The 19,680-nt window shown below is 43.7% G+C and overlaps 1 protein-coding gene across 7 annotated transcripts in view; it reads left to right on the top strand.

Annotated features, from left to right (window-relative positions):
• Positions 1-19,680, top strand: part of ZC3H13 (zinc finger CCCH-type containing 13) — a 179,051-nt gene that overhangs the window by 10,538 nt on the left and 148,833 nt on the right. For all 7 annotated transcript variants that reach the window (XM_082247570.1, XM_082247569.1, XM_082247568.1 and 4 more), the window contains exons 2-5: positions 7,171-7,304; positions 7,392-7,495; positions 9,486-9,597; positions 17,212-17,320. In XM_082247570.1, coding sequence (XP_082103696.1) covers positions 7,188-7,304; positions 7,392-7,495; positions 9,486-9,597; positions 17,212-17,320 — 442 coding nt within the window. In that variant the 5' untranslated portion in view covers positions 7,171-7,187. The remainder of the gene's footprint in view (positions 1-7,170; positions 7,305-7,391; positions 7,496-9,485; positions 9,598-17,211; positions 17,321-19,680) is intronic.

Below are 19,680 nucleotides of genomic sequence, written 5' to 3'. Positions count from 1 at the left end.
GCGCGACTTGTGAGGCAACTTGTGTTGCCCCAGGTAGCTTGACATAACAAAAGCAATGTTAATCAATCAGTGTCGTCTTAATTGCCACTACTGAAGTTGCTCCGACTTCAGAAAAGGGTCCTGTACTACTTTGAGGCGACCTGTGATCCGACTGTCCCATATACTTCAATGGGAGTTGCCTCCTTATCTTAATTGACACGACTTATCAGACTTTCCAGGAAGAAGAAAGAGATTAGCCAGGCATTCCCCACAGACAGTCGCCTGTCTCTTCAAAGTAGTGCACAAGTCTCTTCCCAACAAGTCTCTTCCCAACAAGTCTCTTCCCAACAAGTCTCTTCCCAACAAGTCTCTTCCCAACAAGTCTCTTCCCAACAAGTCTCTTCCCAACAAGTCTCTTCCCAACAAGTCTCTTCCCAACAAGTCTCTTCCCAACAAGTCTCTTCCCAACAAGTCTCTTCCCAACAAGTCTCTTCCCAACAAGTCTCTTCCCAACAAGTCTCTTCCCAACAAGTCTCTTCAAGTCACGGGGTGACTTTCTGGTAGTGGTAGTGTGAACCATCTCTTAATAAACACATACTCACCTGTCCCACGATCCAGCGATGCGGCCGGCTGGAGCCTCGGTTCTATCCCTCTTCTCCCTGCGGCGCTGGCATCTCTAGTGTGGGCATCAGGCTGTGGTGCCTGTCTGGAGTGGAGGGAGGGGGATAAATTCCGCCCGAGCGGTAATGGGAGCGGATACTTGTCAAAACTAGATACCTGCCCCACCCCACAAAAAAAAAAATTACATGCCAAATGTGGCATTTCGGGGTCAGGTGGTCTTAAAGTGGAAGTTCAATTTTTGGGTGCTTTTTGCATTAGTCTCCACAAGTACCTAATCATTTTTTTAAAGGATAAGTTAACCTTTACAAAAAAATTATAATGCACATTTTGTGCAGGTAAAAAAGGTGCATTTATAATTTTTTTTGTTAGGAGCTTGTAAGCATTGCACCCACGATCAGCAGATCATGGGAACAATGCAGGTTTCCTGCAGACTCTGTGTAAGATGCACGGCTGCTCCCGATCATGTGGTCACATCATTAGACAGACCTTCCAGCCCCTTGGGTGTAATAAATGCCAGGGTGGGCTGGAAGGGGTTAATAGCAACTCTTTTATATATGTTGTGTAGTGCTCTTACGTTAAACTTGTTGGCCATTTTAAACTTCTAAAAGTAAAAAGTCCTGCGTGAGGCCTCACTTACATTTTATTGGATTCGGAGTAGCAATGAGAAGATAGAATACAAAGAAGAAAATGCATTATGCTAGAACAGTGATGGCAAACGTTTTTGAGCCAGAGTGCCCAAACTGCGACACAAAGCCAACTTATTTATTTCAAAGTGCCAACATCCATCGCCGTGCAGCACATTACACATTTCCATTACACTGAAAACTAGCACATATTAGGTATCGTCCTTCATTTCACAACTCTGTTGTCTGGCAACATCACTCAGTGAGCTACACATCATCATGTAACTCATAACGCACCTCCTCAACATGCATCCCACCCCTCCATACAGCTCATAGCACACTTTCCTCTCCATCAAACATCGCCACCCCTCCCCCCTCTGCTGTGGTATAGCAGTGGTGCAGTGACACTCATGTAGCCCATCATACTCCCTCTGCCCACGCACACCTCTCCTATCACCATAGCACAGAACATTGTCATGTGGCGCAGCTCATTACCAGCATCTCTGGGCTTTCTCACCAATGGAAGGAAGCGGCTGCACTCAGCAACCCTCTGCCAAACAAACACCCACTTCTCCTGCCTCGCTAGTCGATAGGCTGTTCATTCCCCGGCCGAGGGAGGTGATTGGCCGCCCAGCCGATTGGCTGTTCATCCCCCAGCCTAGGAAGGTGATTGGCCGCCCTTCTTGCTGATCTGTAAGTCGGTCCCGCAGCGTTTCCTCCAAAGAGTTGAGAGTCAAAATGCTGTGGGAGGCAGGCAGCGTCAGGACAGTGCATGGACACTGGGTGCTTTTGTCCTCACTGAATTGTGTGGATCTTTCGTGTGCCTGAAACTGCTCAGAAAACGATAGCTTGCGTGACCACGGAGAGGGCTCTGTGTGCTAGCGGTGGCACGCATGCCATGGGTTCGCCATCACTGTGCAAGAAGAACAGCTCTCCTTTTGGTCACCAGGTGAATGCCCACTACAGTCTATTTGAAGTGGTTAAGCCACTATGCGATCTTTATACCATCCCTGTTGTTGGATAAGAACATGTATCTGTGCTTTATTAAAAACAAAAAGCAGATTTCTACCTCATTTCACAGCGCCTCCCGACTCGCTCCTCTCATGTCTGACAGCTCCAGTGAGCGGAGCCGAGAACTCCCGCTGACGGGGGCGAGGAAGAGAGAGCCAAGGAGTCAACCTGCGTGTCGGGAAATCAGCTTTTTTATAAAGCACAGACACTAGGACACGTGTTCTTATCGAACAATGGGGACACTTGTGAACTTTTTGTTTTACAAGTTTAAATTGGTATTTTTTGCTAGAAATTTATTTAGATTCCCCAAACATTATACATACAGTACAGACCAAAAGTTTGGACACACCTTCTTAAGAGTTTTCTTTATTTTCATGACTATGAAAATTGTAGAGTCACACTTCAAGAGGTAGTCACCTGAAATGGTCTTCCAACAGTCTTGAAAGAGTTCCCAGAGATGCTTGGCACTTGTTGGCCCTTTTGCCTTCACTCTGCGGTCCAGCTCACCCCAAACCATCTCGATTGGGTTCAGGTCCGGTGACTGGAGGCCAGGTCATCTGGCGCAGCACCCCATCACTCTCCTTCTTGGTCAAATAGCCCTTACACAGCCTGGAGGTGTGTTTGGGGTCATTGTCCTGTTGAAAAATAAATGATGGTCCAACTAAATGCAAACCGGATGGAATAGCATGCCGCTGCAAGATGCTGTGGTAGCCATGCTGGTTCAGTATGCCTTCAGTTTTGAATAAATCCCCAACAGTGTCACCAGCAAAGCACCATCACACCTCCTCCATGCTTGACGGTGGGAACCAGGCATGTAGAGTCCATCCGTTCACCTTTTCTGCGTCGCACAAAGACACGGTCGTTGGAACCAAAGATCTCAAATTTGGACTCATCAGACCAAAGCACAGATTTCCACTGGTCTAATGCCCATTCCTTGTGTTCTTTAGCCCAAACAAGTTTTTTCTGCTTGTTGCCTTTCTTTAGCAGTGGTTTCCTAGCAGATATTCTACCATGAAGGCCTGATTCACACAGTCTCCTCTTAACAGTTCTAGAGATGTGTCTGCTGCTAGAACTCCGTGTGCCATTGACCTGGTCTCTAATCTGAGCTACTGTTAACCTGCGATTTCTGAGGCTGGTGACTTGGATGAACTTATCCTCGGCAGCAGAGGTGACTCTTGGTCTTCCTTTCCTGGGGCGGTCCGCATGTGAGCCAGTTTCTTTTTAGCGCTTGATGGTTTTTCTGACTGCACTTGGGGACACTTTCAAAGTTTTCCCAATTTTACGGACTGAGTGATCTTCATTTCTTAAAGTAATGATGGCCACTCGTTTTCCTGTACTTAACTGCTTTTTTCTTGCCATAATACAAATTCTAAGTCCTATTCAGTAGGACTATCAGCTGTGTATCCACCTAACTTCTGCACAACACAACTGATGGTCCCAACCCCATTTATAAGGCAAGAAATCTCACTTATTAAACCTGACAGGGCACACCTGTAAAGTGAAAACCATTTCAGGTGACTACCTCTTGAAGTGTGAGTCATAGTCATCATAGTCATGAAAATAAAGAATATATAAAGACTCTAGAGAATAAAATAGCAATTGTTGCAATATTTCTTGTCACGCTGTGTTTGCTCCGCAGCCTTTCAACTCAGTTTTTTGGGGAAAAAATACACTTTAATGAATTTAAAATAAATAAATTTGCGCACGTTCGTGGAATGGCGACCAACTACAGTACTGAAAAAGCTTCATAGGTGACGCTTTAAAAACATTTTTACTTGTTACCTGTATCCTCTATTGGAAGATCCTCTCCCATCGCCTCTTAAAGTGATCCTGTGGTGAATCTGCTGCTTGGACCACTTTTATCAAGTGCAGAATCACCCTAAGCACAAAATACAGGGGTTATGGCAGCTAGCTGCTGCCATAACAGTATTTAACATCAGAGTAATGACGTAAACGTACTGTGGGTGGTTGGCAAGTATTTAACATGATTTCCTATAGGACACGTTCACATCCATGCCCTTTTCAGCTGCTGCATTTTTTAAAAGATTAAGCAACTTTTTTAAATGCAAAACGGTGCATTTTTGATTTAATGGACTTCAATGGATATGCTTTAGAAAAGCATTGAGTGGGTTGACACGTTTTGTCTTTTATAATCTGCCCAACAACAAATTGGCCAAATAAAAAAAAAAAAAAAAAAGCACTGCAGAAATGGATCAGCAAACTGCATAGGTGTGAACCAGGCCTTAGGAACCTTCAGTATTTATCAGATTTTTCTGACGCCACCCCCCTAAAGCTGAACAAATTCAAATAATGGTTGCACCTACAAACTTGATGTGACCATTAACATTTTTTTTTTTTTTTCACTGAACTGATAATCTCATTGGCAGTGTATGCTGTTAGGCCTGGTTCACACCTAACAGTTTGCTTTTGATCCATTTCTGCAGTGCATTTTGCGTTTTGTGCATAACGTTTTTGTGAATTTTTAGATGTTTTGCTTTTAATGTTTTTTTTTTTTTTTTTTGGGCAGATTAAAAATGCAAAATGCGTCAAACGCACTACATGCTTTTCTGGAGCGTCTATTGAACGAAAAATGCACTGTTTTGCATTTTAAAGTCCCTGACACTTTCCAAAAACAGTGGCTGGAAAAAAAGCATACAGTTGTGCTCATAGGTTTACATACCCTGGCAGAATTTGATTTCTTGGCCATTTTACTGAGAATATGAACAATAAAACACAAACTTTTCTTTCACTCGTATTTTGTGTTTGGCTGAAGCCATTTATTATCCATCAACTGTGTTTTTACTCTTTTTTTTAAATCATAATGACAACAGAAACTACCCAAATGACCCTGATCAAAGGTTTACATACCCTGGTGATTTTGGCCTGATAACATGCACACCATCCTCATCTGTGATCTAATTGCTTGTAATTATTGTTTATGTATAAAAGGTCAATGAGTTTCTAGACTCCTGACAGACCCTTGCATCTTTCATCCAGTGCTGCACTGACGTTTCTGGATTCTGAGTCATGGGGAAAGCAAAACAATTGTGAAAGGATCTGTGGGAAAAGGTAGTTGAACTGTATAAAACAGGAAAGGGATATAAAAAGATATCCAAGGACTCGAGAATGCTAATCAGCAGCGTTTAAACTGGAATCAAGAAGTGGAAAATGAGGGGTTCTGTTGAAACCAAACCACGGTCAGGTAGACCAACTAAAATTTCAGCCACAACTGCCAGGAAAATTGTTCGGGATGCAAAATAAAACCCACAAATAACTTCAGGTGAAATACAGGACTCTCTGAAAACGTAGTGTGGCTGTTTCAAGATGCACAATGAGGCCCTTGAAGAAAGATGGGCTGCATGGCCAAGTCGCTAGAAGAAAGCCAATACTACGCAAATGTCACAAAGTATCCCGCTTACAATACGCCAAAACGAACAGAGACCAGCCTCAAACCTTCTGGCACAAAGTCATTTGGAGTGATGAGACCAAAATTCAGCTTTTTGGCCACAACCATAAACGCAACATTTGGAGAGGAGTCAACAAGGCCTATGATGAAAGGTACACCATTCCTACTGTGAAACACGGAGGTGGATCACTGATGTTTTTGGGGATGTGCGAGCTACAAAGGCACAGGAAATTTGGTCAGAATTGATGGCAAGATGAATACAGTATGTTATCAAAAAATACTGGAGGAAAATATTCATTCATCAGCCCAGAAGCTGTGCATGGGTTGTACTTTTACATTCCAACAAGACAATGATCCTAAACACAATTCGATCTGTCATTGGCTACAGCAAAATAAAGTGAAGGTTCTGGAGTGGCCATCTGTCTCCTGACCTCAATATTGAGCCACTCTGGAGAGATCTCAAATGTGCAGTTCATGCAAAACAGCCCAAGAATTAACAGAAACTGGAGGCAGCTGCCAGGAAGAATGGGCAGCTTTACCATCTGAGAAGATAAAGAGCCTCATCCACAAATATCACAAAAGACTTCAAGCTGTCATTGATGTTAAATGGGAAATACACGGTATTAAGAACTGGGGTATGTGAACTTTTGATCAGAGTCATTTGGGTAGTTTCTGTTGTCCTTATGATTAAAAAGAGTAAACACAGTTGATTGATAATAAATGGTTTCAGCCAAACGCTAACCATGAGTGAAAGAAAAGTTTGTATTATTTATATTCTCGGTAAAATGATCAAGAAATCATAAATTCTGCCAGGGTATGTAAACTTATGAGCACAACTGTAGATGTGAACACATCCCACAGGAAACCATGTTAAATAAACTGTAGTGCGTTTCTGCAAAAAGCAAAAAAAAAAAAAATAAATAAAAGGTGTTAACCAGGCCTTAGTAGACGTGAGATAAATGTGCACTTGGCCCAAAACAGATTTATATGGCCATCTTTAGTGTAACAGACCAGTCTTTCTGATATCTGTGGCTGGAGCACATTTACAAAAAACCTGATAGAAGATTGTGTTGATTAGTTACAAAATTAGTGGGAAACCTTATAAGGCCCCTTTCACACTAACATCTGTGCCAGTTTTTTAGAGGGCCCTGATTAAACCATCTATAGCTCTCTATGAAGCTGGCATCCGGTCCGCTAAAAACAGACAGATGGGGTCAGTTACCCATCTGTCTGGCAGATCGGATGACAGTCTGATGAAAATGTGCAGGTAGTTTGTTTCCATCCGACTGCCCCATAGAAAAGAGCGGGCTGTGTCCAAGTCCACTCTGCATGTCGAAGCGGACATGGACCTGTCATCTGCCTGCTTAGAGGGGGATCAGCAAACAGATCCCTTGCTGAACAGGCAGGTCCTCTTGGGCCTCTGCCCTATCTGCTAACCAGTTCGTAGTGAACTGTTTGTTTTTTGTTACATTGTAAGTTTAATTGTGTTTGGTCCTGAATTTAAAAAAATCATTTTTGATATGTTTCTAGTTAAGAAAAAGAACAAGATGTCAAAAATTCGACGGAAGGTCACAGTAGAAAATACCAAGACCATATCGGATAGCACATCACGTAGACCAAGTGTTTTTGAGAGGCTTGGACCTAGCACTGGTAGCAGTGCAGAGGTAAGAGCTGAAAACATCTCTAAACGAAAGCATTTTATTTTTATTTCAGCTAAACGTGATCTGATTCCATACTTCCCATATTTACAGACGCAGTGTCGTAACTGGATGAAAACTGGAAACTGTGCTTATGGTAATACTTGCAGATTTATTCATTCACCAAGAGGAAAAGGATTTAGTGGATCTTACAGAAGGTAATTTACATATTTATTTTATCCGTTCAAATAATTACTGCTTTTTGTTGCTTTAAGAGGGTGTGTGTAGTTTACTATCCTCAATATATCAACTTTTCTGTCATGAATTCTCAGTTATGTTTGCCAAAAGTAGCGTACTCCTAGTACTTCACTGAGCTGGAGTGTCTCCTTGTGAAATTTTGTTACACGGCATTCTCTGGGATCTCACTGGAAGCAGCGTGTCATTAACCTCTGTAATCAGGAAACCTGGAGGTAAAGTATATGTATTAACTTTTTTTTTTTCTTATAGGCTTTTCCTGTGAACTGTAAAGCCACAATTTATGACACGTGATGGGACCTGATGTAGTTAAAGGAACTTGCATTTTACAGCAATGTTTGCGTTAAAGCAGTTCTAAGTCCTCGTTTACACTGATGCGCGTGGGATTCGCATCCATTCCTGTGTGTTTCCTCCCCACCGCATCACAATATCGCTCCGTTCATGCAAACTGCTGTGGGTTAACAACATCCCAAAAACCAGTCGAAAAATGCAGTGCGATTGGATGAATCTGATCGCATGGGTGTGAACACCCATGCGATCTGATTCCAGTGTGACAAAAAAGTACCTTCACTTTTTCTGTGTGGGTGTGTTGCGATGTGAGCCATACAAAATTATTGGGGTCAAATCGTACTGCAAAGAATCGAATGTGATTTTGAACAGGAATGCGGTGCAATTCTTTTCCAAATCCCATGCGGTTTCCTGCACCGCATCAGTGTGAATCGGCACATAAGGCATATTTTTTTCTTTCTTAAAATAATGAATGTTATTTTTACCTGCTCACCGGTTGTGTTCAATAATATTGCACAGAGTAGCTCCTTACATCCTCTTCTGGGGTCCCCCACCGGTGCTGTCTGCTCCTCTTCTTTGAGTGCCCTCATAGCAAACCGTGTGGTGTGGGAAAGCTCCCAAGCTAGACTGTGTGGGGTTGATTTACTAAAAACTAAATTATAGTATACAGTATATGTAAACCTTGTTGATACGATTTTTATGATATATATTTAAGTGCTATTTAAAGCCACGTTGTTAAAGGTTCAGTTTTTACCATGATAAACCAAACATAAAAAACCAAAAGAGAAAAAAAAACCCCAAGGTAAAATACATATGAGAAAAAGAAAACTTCGTGTATTTCCTCTGTATCAGCCAAATTGGGATAACACCTACTTTTATATTTTACACATCCCCATTCACATAGCATAACTTTGTTATCTTTGTGAGGGGGCTTAGTAGCAATGTTTGACATTAATGTCTGTACCAATCTTCTTTATCAGTTGTAACTAGATTTGAACACATTGGGGTTGATTTACTAAAACTAGAGTGCAAAATCTGGTGCATCTCTGCATAGAAACCAATCAGCCTTTAGTATTTCTTTTTTTTTTGGGTCAAAGCCTAATTGAACAAGCTGAAGTTAGAAGCTGCACCAGATTTTGTACTCTCCAGTTTTAGGTAATTAACCCCTGTTTGTCTATGGATGGCTTAGCCTCGTCCCTCGCTCCCTCCTTATAGGATTTGACAGCAACAGGTGCCAATGGTTCCTGCTGCTGCCGCCTCTGTGTCCTGTGTGAAGAGAGGGAGAAAGCAGTGCTGCTGCAGATGAGCACTGCACTGGTTTGAAAGAGGAGCCATGTAATTTTCAGGAGAGGGCTGGGGGGGAGCTGATCATGGAAGATTTTTTTTTAACTCAATGCAGAGAAGGCATTAAGGCAAAAACGTTATGCCTTTAAAACCACTTTAAGCACTCTCTTAATGAGTATATGCATATGGTTTAGAACAGAAATTTGGAATTGGTAGAAATGTTTTTTATTTTTTATTTTGGTATAGAGTTTACACTTTCTTTGAGTTGGTTTTTTGCACATTGGTCATGTAGGGTATAGTTTTGAATATTCTAATTAGGTTAACTGTTGATTTTGAAGGTTTATATCATTTAGTGTTTATTTCAATATTCTGTGTTCACAGATCACCAGATAGGCCAACTGGAGATCTCCGTGAGCGAATGAAAAATAAACGCCAAGAGGTTGAGACAGAGCCACAAAAACGTTCTGCTGAAGAACAAGCTTCTCCCTCTCGGGTATGAGTAATCTTTTTAGTGAAAAGTAATGTGTGCTTTAGGTTTCTTTAAATTTAATCTGTAGTGTTGTTTTGGTGCAATGGATGGGCTCACGTGTTCGGATCCTAGTCCCAACCAACCTAAGCAATCCCGCCAGAAAGCCGTCACTGCACACCATAGGCAGTTCCTGGCCAGCAGCTGCACATAACATGCTGCCTATGATTGGCGGTGTGCAGTGCTGTGTTGGAACTATGATCCGAACATGCCTGAGCCCATCCTTAGTAATAAGTATTCATTCGTGATTCTTGTATCCCAATCCTGTGTTTTGTGGGCATTGTTTGCTTCAAACTCTGGTACCCTATCATTCTATTCCCAGCTTTTTTTTTTTTTTCACTTTTACCTTTTACCTTTTAAAAGCTGTCAAAGTTAAAATTTCTCTATCATTCATTGACAGACGCAGTTCCTAATACATATCAGTAGGGTTATACTGCCCCCTACAGGAGTAGGACACTAGACAGATAAAAAGTTCTGGCTACGCCTATGGGCAGTTCCAGAGGGGTACATCCTCTCTCTTCCTGCATAGGATGTCTGTTTTAATCTGTCTAGTCATGAGTAAGGACCTAGTTCCCTGCTGGGATCTCTGGTCCTGGCGATCCTGCCATTTTCTTGTAGCCACATGTGCTGAGGAAATCTGCGGCTATCTTGGTACACCCGACACGGCCATTTTGCGGTGGATTCTTCTTCAGAGTTCCTAGAGGCGGCGTTCTGTGGGTGGAGCCCCTCCCTTTCCTTGGGCAGATTCTCAGCTCATTTCCTTTTGGATCGAGCGTGCTGCTAACACGTTGACTGAATTGGCTAAGTTACTACGCCGTGACCTTGAGGGGGAAACGGGTTCCCTCTGAGTTCGAGGAGCTGTTGGACCAGCTGGTGCAGGGGCTGCAATTGTTTGCGATGCCGCTCTGGACACTGCTCCCATATTGGGCCGACTGTCGGTTTCGGCAGTGGTCCTTTGGCGTATGCTCCTGAAGAAGCGCGTGGCGTGAAACGGCTGTAGAGCAGGGTTATATGCCAGAGGTCCATAAGCCACCATTCTTTATCCAAGTCTGGTGGCTTTATATGCAAGTGCTTTACATGTTGTTGCACTGTATGGATCGCCATTTGTCTTTTATTGAATATTGTTTTAGTTATTTTTGCATATTTGAATAAATACTCCACCATGAGGAGATCTTCTTTCTCTTTTGCCTGGTAATTTGTCATACCTGATTTTTGGATTGAACATCTGAAGAAAGTATGTCCTTTGAAGGTATAAGAAGATCATTCCCAGCCTGACCGTTCTGGCTTCACCTAACACGCATTAGCTGTCCTGATAAGACAGCATATTGGTCTGGTGAGTTTTCACTTTTTACTTTGGTGGAGGAACACTTGATGGTGTCGGTTTGAATACATTGACACAGAATATCACCATCTGTATGGGTTTACTGTTTGTTGGACTTTTTGTTCATTGATTATTTAGCGCTGCAGCCTTCATTATTTCTATTTCACTGGTGTTTGTATGTTCACACTGTTTGCAAACTGCTGCTTTTTATTGATTATTGACATTTTATATTTTTATGTCGTTCGGCGTATACTTTGGCTGAAGTGCTGGTCTGCGGATCAAACCTCAAAGAAGGCCTTGACTGATCTACCTTTTCAAGGAGATCGCCTGTTTGGAGCTACCCTGGATGACATCATAAAGGGTCTCCCAGAGGGGAAGAGTAACCACCTTCCACAGGCTAATAAGGGAAAGGACCCTTGTCGCAGACGGGGTCCCTCCTTCTCTGCACACACAAAGTTTTTTTCGTTCCTCAGGGTCAGGCAATAGGGCGAAGCCCTTCAGGGCTTATATTCAAACCTGTTCACGGTTCCCAGGAAGGAAGACAAGGTGCGTCCAATCCTGGACCTGAAAGCACTAAATTGCTTAGTGTGAGTTCAGGCCTCCATAGACATCAAAGATCCCTACCTTCACATCCCTCTGGCGGATGCCGCAGACGTGTTGGTGTCCCTTGGGGGTCAGTATCAGCTGATGTATGCTTTTCCTCATCTTGAGTTGCTGCCAAGACTTCTTCACAGGAACAAGGCAGAAGGGATTCCGGTCATTCTTGTGGCTCCGGACTGGCCTCACCGAGCTTGGTACGCTGAGCTGGTCAGACTAGTCGCAGATGCTCCTTGGAGACTTCCTCTCAGGGAGCATCTACTGTCTCCAGGGCCAATCTTCCATCCTGCTTGACGGTGGCTGGCTTTGACGCCTTGGATGTTGAAAGCCAGGTGCTGAAGGACAGGGGTTTGTCTGCTTCAGTGATTCCCACTCAGCTTAAAGCATGGAAAGCGACTTCAAGGAAGATTTATCATCGTACGTATAAGTCGTATATTGCGTGGTGTGAGTCTCTTGGGGCTCCCCCTCGCGCTCTTACTCGGTGGCTCGGATCTTGGCTTTCCTTCCACGGGGAGTTGATCAAAAGCAGGCCTTGAGTACTGTCAAGGGTCAGGTCTCAGCCTTGGCAGTTTTCTTCCAAAGGCCATTGGCCACCCATTCCGTGTTGCGTAACTTCATCCAGGGGGGTGCGACACTTGGTACCTCCGTTGCGACTTCTGTTGTCACCTTGGGACCTTAATTTGGTGCTGTCGGTTCTCCAGAAACCTCCCTTCGAAAGTATTCAGGAGATTCCCCTGCTTACCTTATCTCAGAAGGTGGCCTTTTTGGTGGCTATCACTTCTGCACGCAGGGTGTCGGAACTGGCGGCGTTATCCTGTCGTCCTTCCTACCTGATGGTTCACAGGAATAAAGTGGTACTTCGTCCGGATCCATCCTTCCTTCCGAAGGTAGTTTCCAGTTTTCATTTAAATGAGGACATCGTGTTACCCTCTTTGTGTCCTAAGCCAAAAAACATGGTGACTACTGAGTCTTTTCGAAAGTCAGATTCACTCTTTGTTCTCACGGATGGTTCAAAGAAAGAGCTGCCTGTGTCTGCTGCGACCTAGTTCCAGATGGATCAGACAGTTGTGCAGGTTTATTCAATTATGGGTCAGGTTCCACCTTTCCCTGTTAAGGCGCATTCTACTCGAGCGGTTAGTGCTTCCTGGGCTTTTCGCCATCAGGCATCTGTGTTTCAGGTTTGCAAGGCGGCTACCTGATTGTCTATTCACACCTTTACCAATTTTTTAAGGTTAATGTGCTGGTATCTGCGGATTCCTTTTTTGGCTGCAAAGTTTTGCGGGCTGCTGTTTAGGGAGCTTTTTGGCCTTCCTTGAGGGTGTTTACTGTTTGTTTCAGGTGGACCTCATCTTGTTGTCCTGAGTCCTATGTTGTCTGGTTGGCTATGTTTAGCCTTGGGGACTTGTTATTTTCTGCTGTTTCCACCCCTCATTTTATGGCACTGCTTTGGGACGTCCCTACTGGTATGAATCAGGAACTGCATCTGTCAATGAACGATAGGGAAAACTCTATTTTCGACTTACTGTAAAATCCGTTTCTCAAGTTCATTGACGGATGCAGTACCCACCCCTCTATTTTGAGTTGGGTGGGTATTACTTCTCTGACACTCCTTTGATACAAAACTGACATCCTATGGGGGAAGTGAGAGGGTGTACCCTCTGGGATTGCCCTTAGGCGTAGCCAGAACTTTTTTTCTGTCTAGTGTCCCACTCCTGTAGGGGGCAGTATAACCCTACTGATGTGTATCAGGAACTGCGTCCGTCAATGAACTTAAGAGAAAAGGATTTTACGGCAAGTCAAAAATCCAGATCTTTTTGTAGAAGTAGGAAATTGCTAGCAAATCAGTATTAGGAAGGGTAATCTGCTAGCAAATCCGTATTAGGAAGGGTAATCAGCCAATCAGTAGGATCCATATTGGTCTGATGGCCCCTGACAGCAAGTTGCTGGAACTGGGCAGTCAGGAAGTATATTTTAGCCTGTGGGACAGCCAGCCCTCTCTTATCCTTACTGTACTGTAGAGATGTCAAGCAAGTCTGCACTTGCTGTCTTTTCCAAATGTCTCTAAACAGCGATTCAATGCATTTAAACCATTTCTGGGAAATCTATACAGGAATTTTATGGAAAATTATAAAGGAGTTGTGAGGCCCAGATCATTTTTATTTGATTCTCCCCACCACAGATAGGGGAGGTTTACACCAAATATCACTTTTTTTTAGTCTTCTATCTAACAAGGGAGTCAGGTTCAGCTGAAGGTATTTGGCAGGATCTGGAGACACCGCCACTCTAAGGTAATTGAAGGAAATGGCTATAGAAATCTGTTTTGCACATTTTAGTTAAAGGGAAGGCCAGCGGATCCAGGGGCATAAGAATAGATTTAGTCCACTTTATGAAAGTTTCCATATCTAGTAATACCATTAGTAGTGAGTTGGTGGTATCTCCCAAATATCATCAGCTTTAACGATATATTTTCCTCGAGTGATCTTGAATGAACCTTCTTAAAATGAAAACTTTTGAACAAAATTCTACTAGTGTATGGCCAGCCATAGGGTGGGGCAAGAATAGTCAAGGCTTGCATGTAAGTTCACCTGCCTATGTTTTTAGATCTACTGTTTTCACTGAATTATTTTATTTTTTTTTACTCTGCTTCAATTGCACAGGTTTATGATTAATTTAACCACTTTAATACAGGGCACTTCCCTCCCTTCCCGCCCAGGCCAATTTTCCCCTTTTAGCGCTGTTGCATTTTGAATGACAATTGCGCGGTCATGCAACACTGTACCTACACCAAATTTATGTCATTTTCCCCCCACAAATAGAGCTTTCTTTCGGTGGTATTTGATCATCTGTGCGATTTTTACTTTTTGCTAAACAAATAAAAAAAGACCGAAAAGTTTAAAAAAAAAAAAAAAAAAATTTTGTTTGTTATACAATTTTGTCAATAAATAATTTTTTTCCTGCACTGATGAGCACTGATGAGACTGCACTGACAGGCACTGATGAGGAGGCACTGATGGGGTGGCACTGATGGGGTGGCACTGATGGGGTGGCACTGATGGGGTGGCACTGATGGGGTGGCACTGATAGGCGGCACTGATAGGCGGCACTGATATGCGGCACTGATAGGCACTGATATGTGGCACTGATAGGTAGCACTGATATGCAGCATTGGTGGGCACTGATAGGCGGCACTGCTGGGCACTGATAGGCGGCATTGATGGGCACTGATAGGTGGCACTGACGGGCACTGATAGGTGGCACTGACGGGCACTGGTGGGCACTGATAGGCGGCACTGGTGGGCACTGATGGGCGGCACTGATCGGCACTGACGGGCGGCACTGATGGGCACTAATGGGCACTGATAGGCGGCACCGGTGGGCAATAATGGGCACTGGTGGGCGACACTTAAGGATGGCAATGATGGGCACTTGTGGGCAGCACTGATAGGGAGGGCACTGGTGGGCAGCACTGATGGGGTGGGCAATGGGGGGCTCCCTGAGCCCTGATTGCCATCCCTGGTGGCCATAGTGGGCATCCCTGGGGTCATAGTGGGCATCCCTGGGGTCATAGTGGGCATCCCTGGTGGATCTAGTGGCATCCCCCCCCCCCGAGGGTCTGCACTGGTAATCAATGATCTGATTACCAGTGCCGACCCCCCCCCTGTCAGGGGAGCCGCCGATCGGCGCTCCTTTACTCGTGCCTGTCAGGCACGAACTAAGGAAAGCCGATCAACGGCTGTTCCTATTTACTATGTGACCAGCCGTGATTGGACACGGCTGATCACATGGTAAAGAGCCTCCGTCAGAGGCTCTTTACCGAGATCGGAGATGCAGGGTGTCAGACTGACACCTCGCATCACCGATCGCCGATCTGCGCGCCCCCGGGGGGCGCCCAGAGCGGAGTTATCCTGCCGCCGTCATATGACGTCCGGTCAGGATAACTCAACCACATTCCCGCCGTCATTCTGCTATAGGGCGGGCGGGAAGTGGTTAATGTACGTGAAGTCAAACGCCCATGTGGATATAACTACACTGCTCAAAAAAATTAAAGGGACATTTTTAATCAGGGTAGAGCATCAAGTCAAGTAAACTCCTGAGATATTGGGCTGGTCAGTTAAGTAGCAGAGGGGTGGTGGGGGGGGGGTTGTTCAGATTCAGCTGCTTTGGTGTTAATGAAGTTAACAGAGGCACTAGATGGGCAACAATGAGACAACCTCCAAACCGGAATGGTTTTACAGGTGGAGGCCACTGAAATGTTTTCCTCTAGTCCTCTTTTCTGACTGATTTCACTAGTTTTGCATTTGGCTAGGGTCTGTGTAACTACTGGAAGCGTGAGGCAATGCCTGGACCCTGTAGAGGTTGCACAGGCATTCCAACTCCTTCAGGATGGCACATTAATACGTGTCATTGCTAGAAGATTTGCTATGTCCCCTAGCACAGTCTCAAGAGCATGGAGGAGATTCCAGGAGACATGCAATTACTCTAGGAGAGCTGGAAAGGGCCATAGAAGGTCCTTAACCCATCAGCAGGACCGATGTCTGCTATTTTGTGCAAGGAGGAACAGGGTGAGCACTGCCAGAGCCCTACAAAATTACCTCCAGCAGGCCACTGGTGTGAATGTCTGACTAAACAATCACAAACTGACTTCAGGACGGTGGCCTGAGGGCCCAGCATCCTCTAGTGAGCCCTGTGCTCACTGCCTGGCACTGGATCTCATATGGCATTTGCCATTAAACACCAGAATTGGCAGATCTGCCACTGGCGCCCTGTGCTTTTCACAGATGAGCAGAACTTTATGTTGCCTGTAGCATTATTCTGCATGAGCAGTTTGGTGGTGGGTGAGTCAGTGATAGTCTGGGGAGGCATATCCATGGAGGGACGCCCAGACCTCTACAGGCTAGACAATGGTACCCTGACTGCCATTAGTTATCGGGATGAATTTCTTGGACCCATTCTCAAACCCTACGCTGGTGCCAGTGGGTCCTGGGTTCTTCCTGGTCCACGACAATGCTCAGCCTCATGTGGCAAGAGTATCCAACCAGTTTCTGGAGGATGAAGGAATCAAAACCATGAAATGGCCCCCACGCACGCCTGACCTAAATCCAATAGAACACCTCTGGAACATTGTTTTGGTCCATCTGACGCCGCCAGATTGCACCTCAGTCTGTTCCGGAGCTCAGTGATGCCTTGGTCCAGATCTGGGAGGAAATACCCCAGGACACCATCCGTCGTCTCAAAAGGAGCATGCCTGGACGTTGTCAGGCATGCTTACAAGCATGTGGGGGCCATACAAACTACTAAGTACCATTTTGAGTTGCTGCAATGAAATGGACTAGCCTGCTGTATCATTTTTTCACTTTGATTTTTGGGGTGTCTTTAAATTCAGCCCTCTGTAGGTGGATAATTTTCATTTCTATTAATTTTCATTTCTATTAAACAATGTGGCATCCTTTTTGTTCCGAACGCATTATCCAGTCCATATCGGTATAGATATCCAGAATATTTTTCCCCATTGAGAAGTGTTCCTTTAATTTTTTTGAGTAGTGTATAATACAACAATAGACCGATTTTTCTCTAGATATGTGTTATTTGTGGCAGTGTTCATTTGTTGCGTGGATATGTATGGTACACGCATGGTTCAACCATGTCTTGTCTTTTTCCTATAGAAAGAGTCTTCCAGGGGAAGACACAGAGAAAAGGAAGATATCAAAATTACTAAAGAGAGAACCCCAGAAAGCGACGAGGAGGGCGGTGAATGGGAAACTACTAGAGAAGGTGAGAGCACGGAAACAAAATATTTGGGTCATTGGTATTAAATATATGCTAATTTATACAGTACATTTTAATCTATTATAAAATATACAATTAAATGTTATTCCTTGCACAAGAATTGGGCAAAAGTTTTAGTGATGTCTTGCAATGTGGTTGATTTTTTTGTTGAATTTTGGGTGGCACAAAAATATCTGTGAAGAATATTTTTTTTGTTTTTGCTTAGTCTTTCATGCGTTTGCAAGTACTGACATAAAGGAAGACAAGAAAATGCTTACTGGCTAGTGTGTTCCATATTGATGACTTTCTGCTGAATGTGAATTATAGAGGGGTACATGGAAACTTCCACAAATGTAACAGCAGTTCTTGCTATAAAAAAAACTGTGCATCATAATGACAATGTACCTGAAAATGTTAATTGTACGTACTCTGCCTGTTGCTTATATTTAAAGCTTTTACCAATTGCAATCAGGTGTTATTTTTCTTTTGACACAGTTGACCAATGTGGAAAAATGAGTGAGTATGAGGTAGGATAGAAAAACCTTTATGAAAAACCCGTAGTGTTGTTGGGATCCTTTTGTTAAGGGCAAGTGTATTTTTAAAATAACTATACGTGTGCATCTGCTCATATTAATGTATCATTTTTGGGGTTTGCTTTTTAAAAAAAAAAAAATGCACAGTCTTCATGAATAATCCATGTGGAATATGTTTACTTCATATGATTGCCAGCTCCATCTAGTGACCATAATACTGTATTTTCCTGAAATGCCCCAAAAAAAAACAATCTGGCAACTGGATGGCGCTAGGGATTTTAGAAAGTAAACGTATTGCACAGAATTTATTCGTAATGGCTGTGGGAATGCTTGAGACCTTTGCACAGCATTTTTTTTTTTTTTTTTGTATTTATAAATGGACCCCGTAGTGTCTTCATGTTAGAACATATTCTTGTGTTTTTAGAGAGCCTTTATAATGTAGAAATTTGTTTGTGGTGGGATTTGGGGAAGGGGGGGGGGCGGGGTTTGGAGTCATAACCTCTCCAGGTTTTTTAGCGCTGCTTGTGTCCCCACTGTTGTGTTGGCTCCTCACTCCCTATATTTGTGTTAATCTATGAAATGAGAAGAATCTTTGCTAAAGGGAGAGAGACACTGCTGAAATGCTGAACATGGGATTTAACCCTTTCCTACAAGGCTCTTGTTGCACATGTTCTCTGATAATAATTCTGGTGAATTTCTGTTTCTCTGCTGTGTCATAGGAACTGCCATTGTTAAAGTGGTTATAAAGGCAGATTTTTTTTTTTTTTCCTTATTGAATTCTATGCATTAATGTAAAAAAAAAAAAACTGTGTGTAGCCTCCCCCCCCCCCCCCTCCCTCTTATATTTATTAGAGCCTGATCTTGATCCAGTGCTATGCCCGAGAGCAGCGTCTTTCTCTCCTTTCACTAGACTTGAAGGTAGCTGCGGTGGCTGTTGATTCTTGCTGCTGTCAGTCACAGCCAGTGAGGAGAGAGCAGGGGAAGGAGCAGAGTTTCATTGGACTCTCACACAGCGCGGCTCGTGAGCAAGCCCATGGTCTGTCTGCATAGTGTAGAAATCTAGCACTGCTAAGGTTCGCATCACCTGCTGCTTCCCTGCCATTTCTGCCCCTCCTATATTTATGGAACTCAAAACATGCCTTCTCAATGCAAAGTGCTCTGAGATTATAGGAGGTGGAGCTAGTCATTAATCTGCCTGTCTTCCATTCATAGAATACTTGGTGTTCTCTGAAAGAATAGTTTGAATTCTATGGATGGAGGAAGTGGGCTGATGGAGCGGGCAAGTGTTACAAGACTTTAGTAAATTCAGCGGCTGATGGTAAAGCGAAACTAAAGTTTCAGGTTTAAAGACTGCGAGCAAGCATGTAGTGTCTCTTCTGCAATAAAATAAACCTACCTGCCTGCTCAGTGTTCTTTTGGTATGTACACTGATCTGCGCAGTATACATTCTGGTACTGCACCTGTGTTCCTGGATGACTAAACCCCTGTGCATGTCGAAAATGCCAGCGAGGGACGGCGGACCATTAAATGAATGGGACTTTAGTTCTGCTTTAACCCCAGCAGTGCTGGAAGACGAATGCTGTGAGGAGAAGATGCCCATACAAAGCATCAGTCAGACATGGGACACAATTATGGTTAAGTTAAGCCCCTGGTGCTGCAAAAAAAAAGGTTTTAACCACATTTCAGCTTTCCGTTATACATTGAGCTCATAATTGAATTAAACCTTTTGGTTTATATCCCTTGCTGATTTGTGTATACATGGTGGACCTATTTAATTGTTTTCTTATTGATGGTAATAAACTTGTATGTAATTAGAGCAGTTCCACTTGAATT

The sequence above is a fragment of the Pelophylax lessonae genome (genome assembly GCF_965119305.1).
Source record: "Pelophylax lessonae genome assembly, chromosome: 2".
NCBI classification, from domain to species: Eukaryota; Metazoa; Chordata; class Amphibia; order Anura; family Ranidae; genus Pelophylax; species Pelophylax lessonae.
Note: the sequence above shows the minus strand (reverse complement) of the source record. Positions and strands in the feature narration are given on the sequence as shown.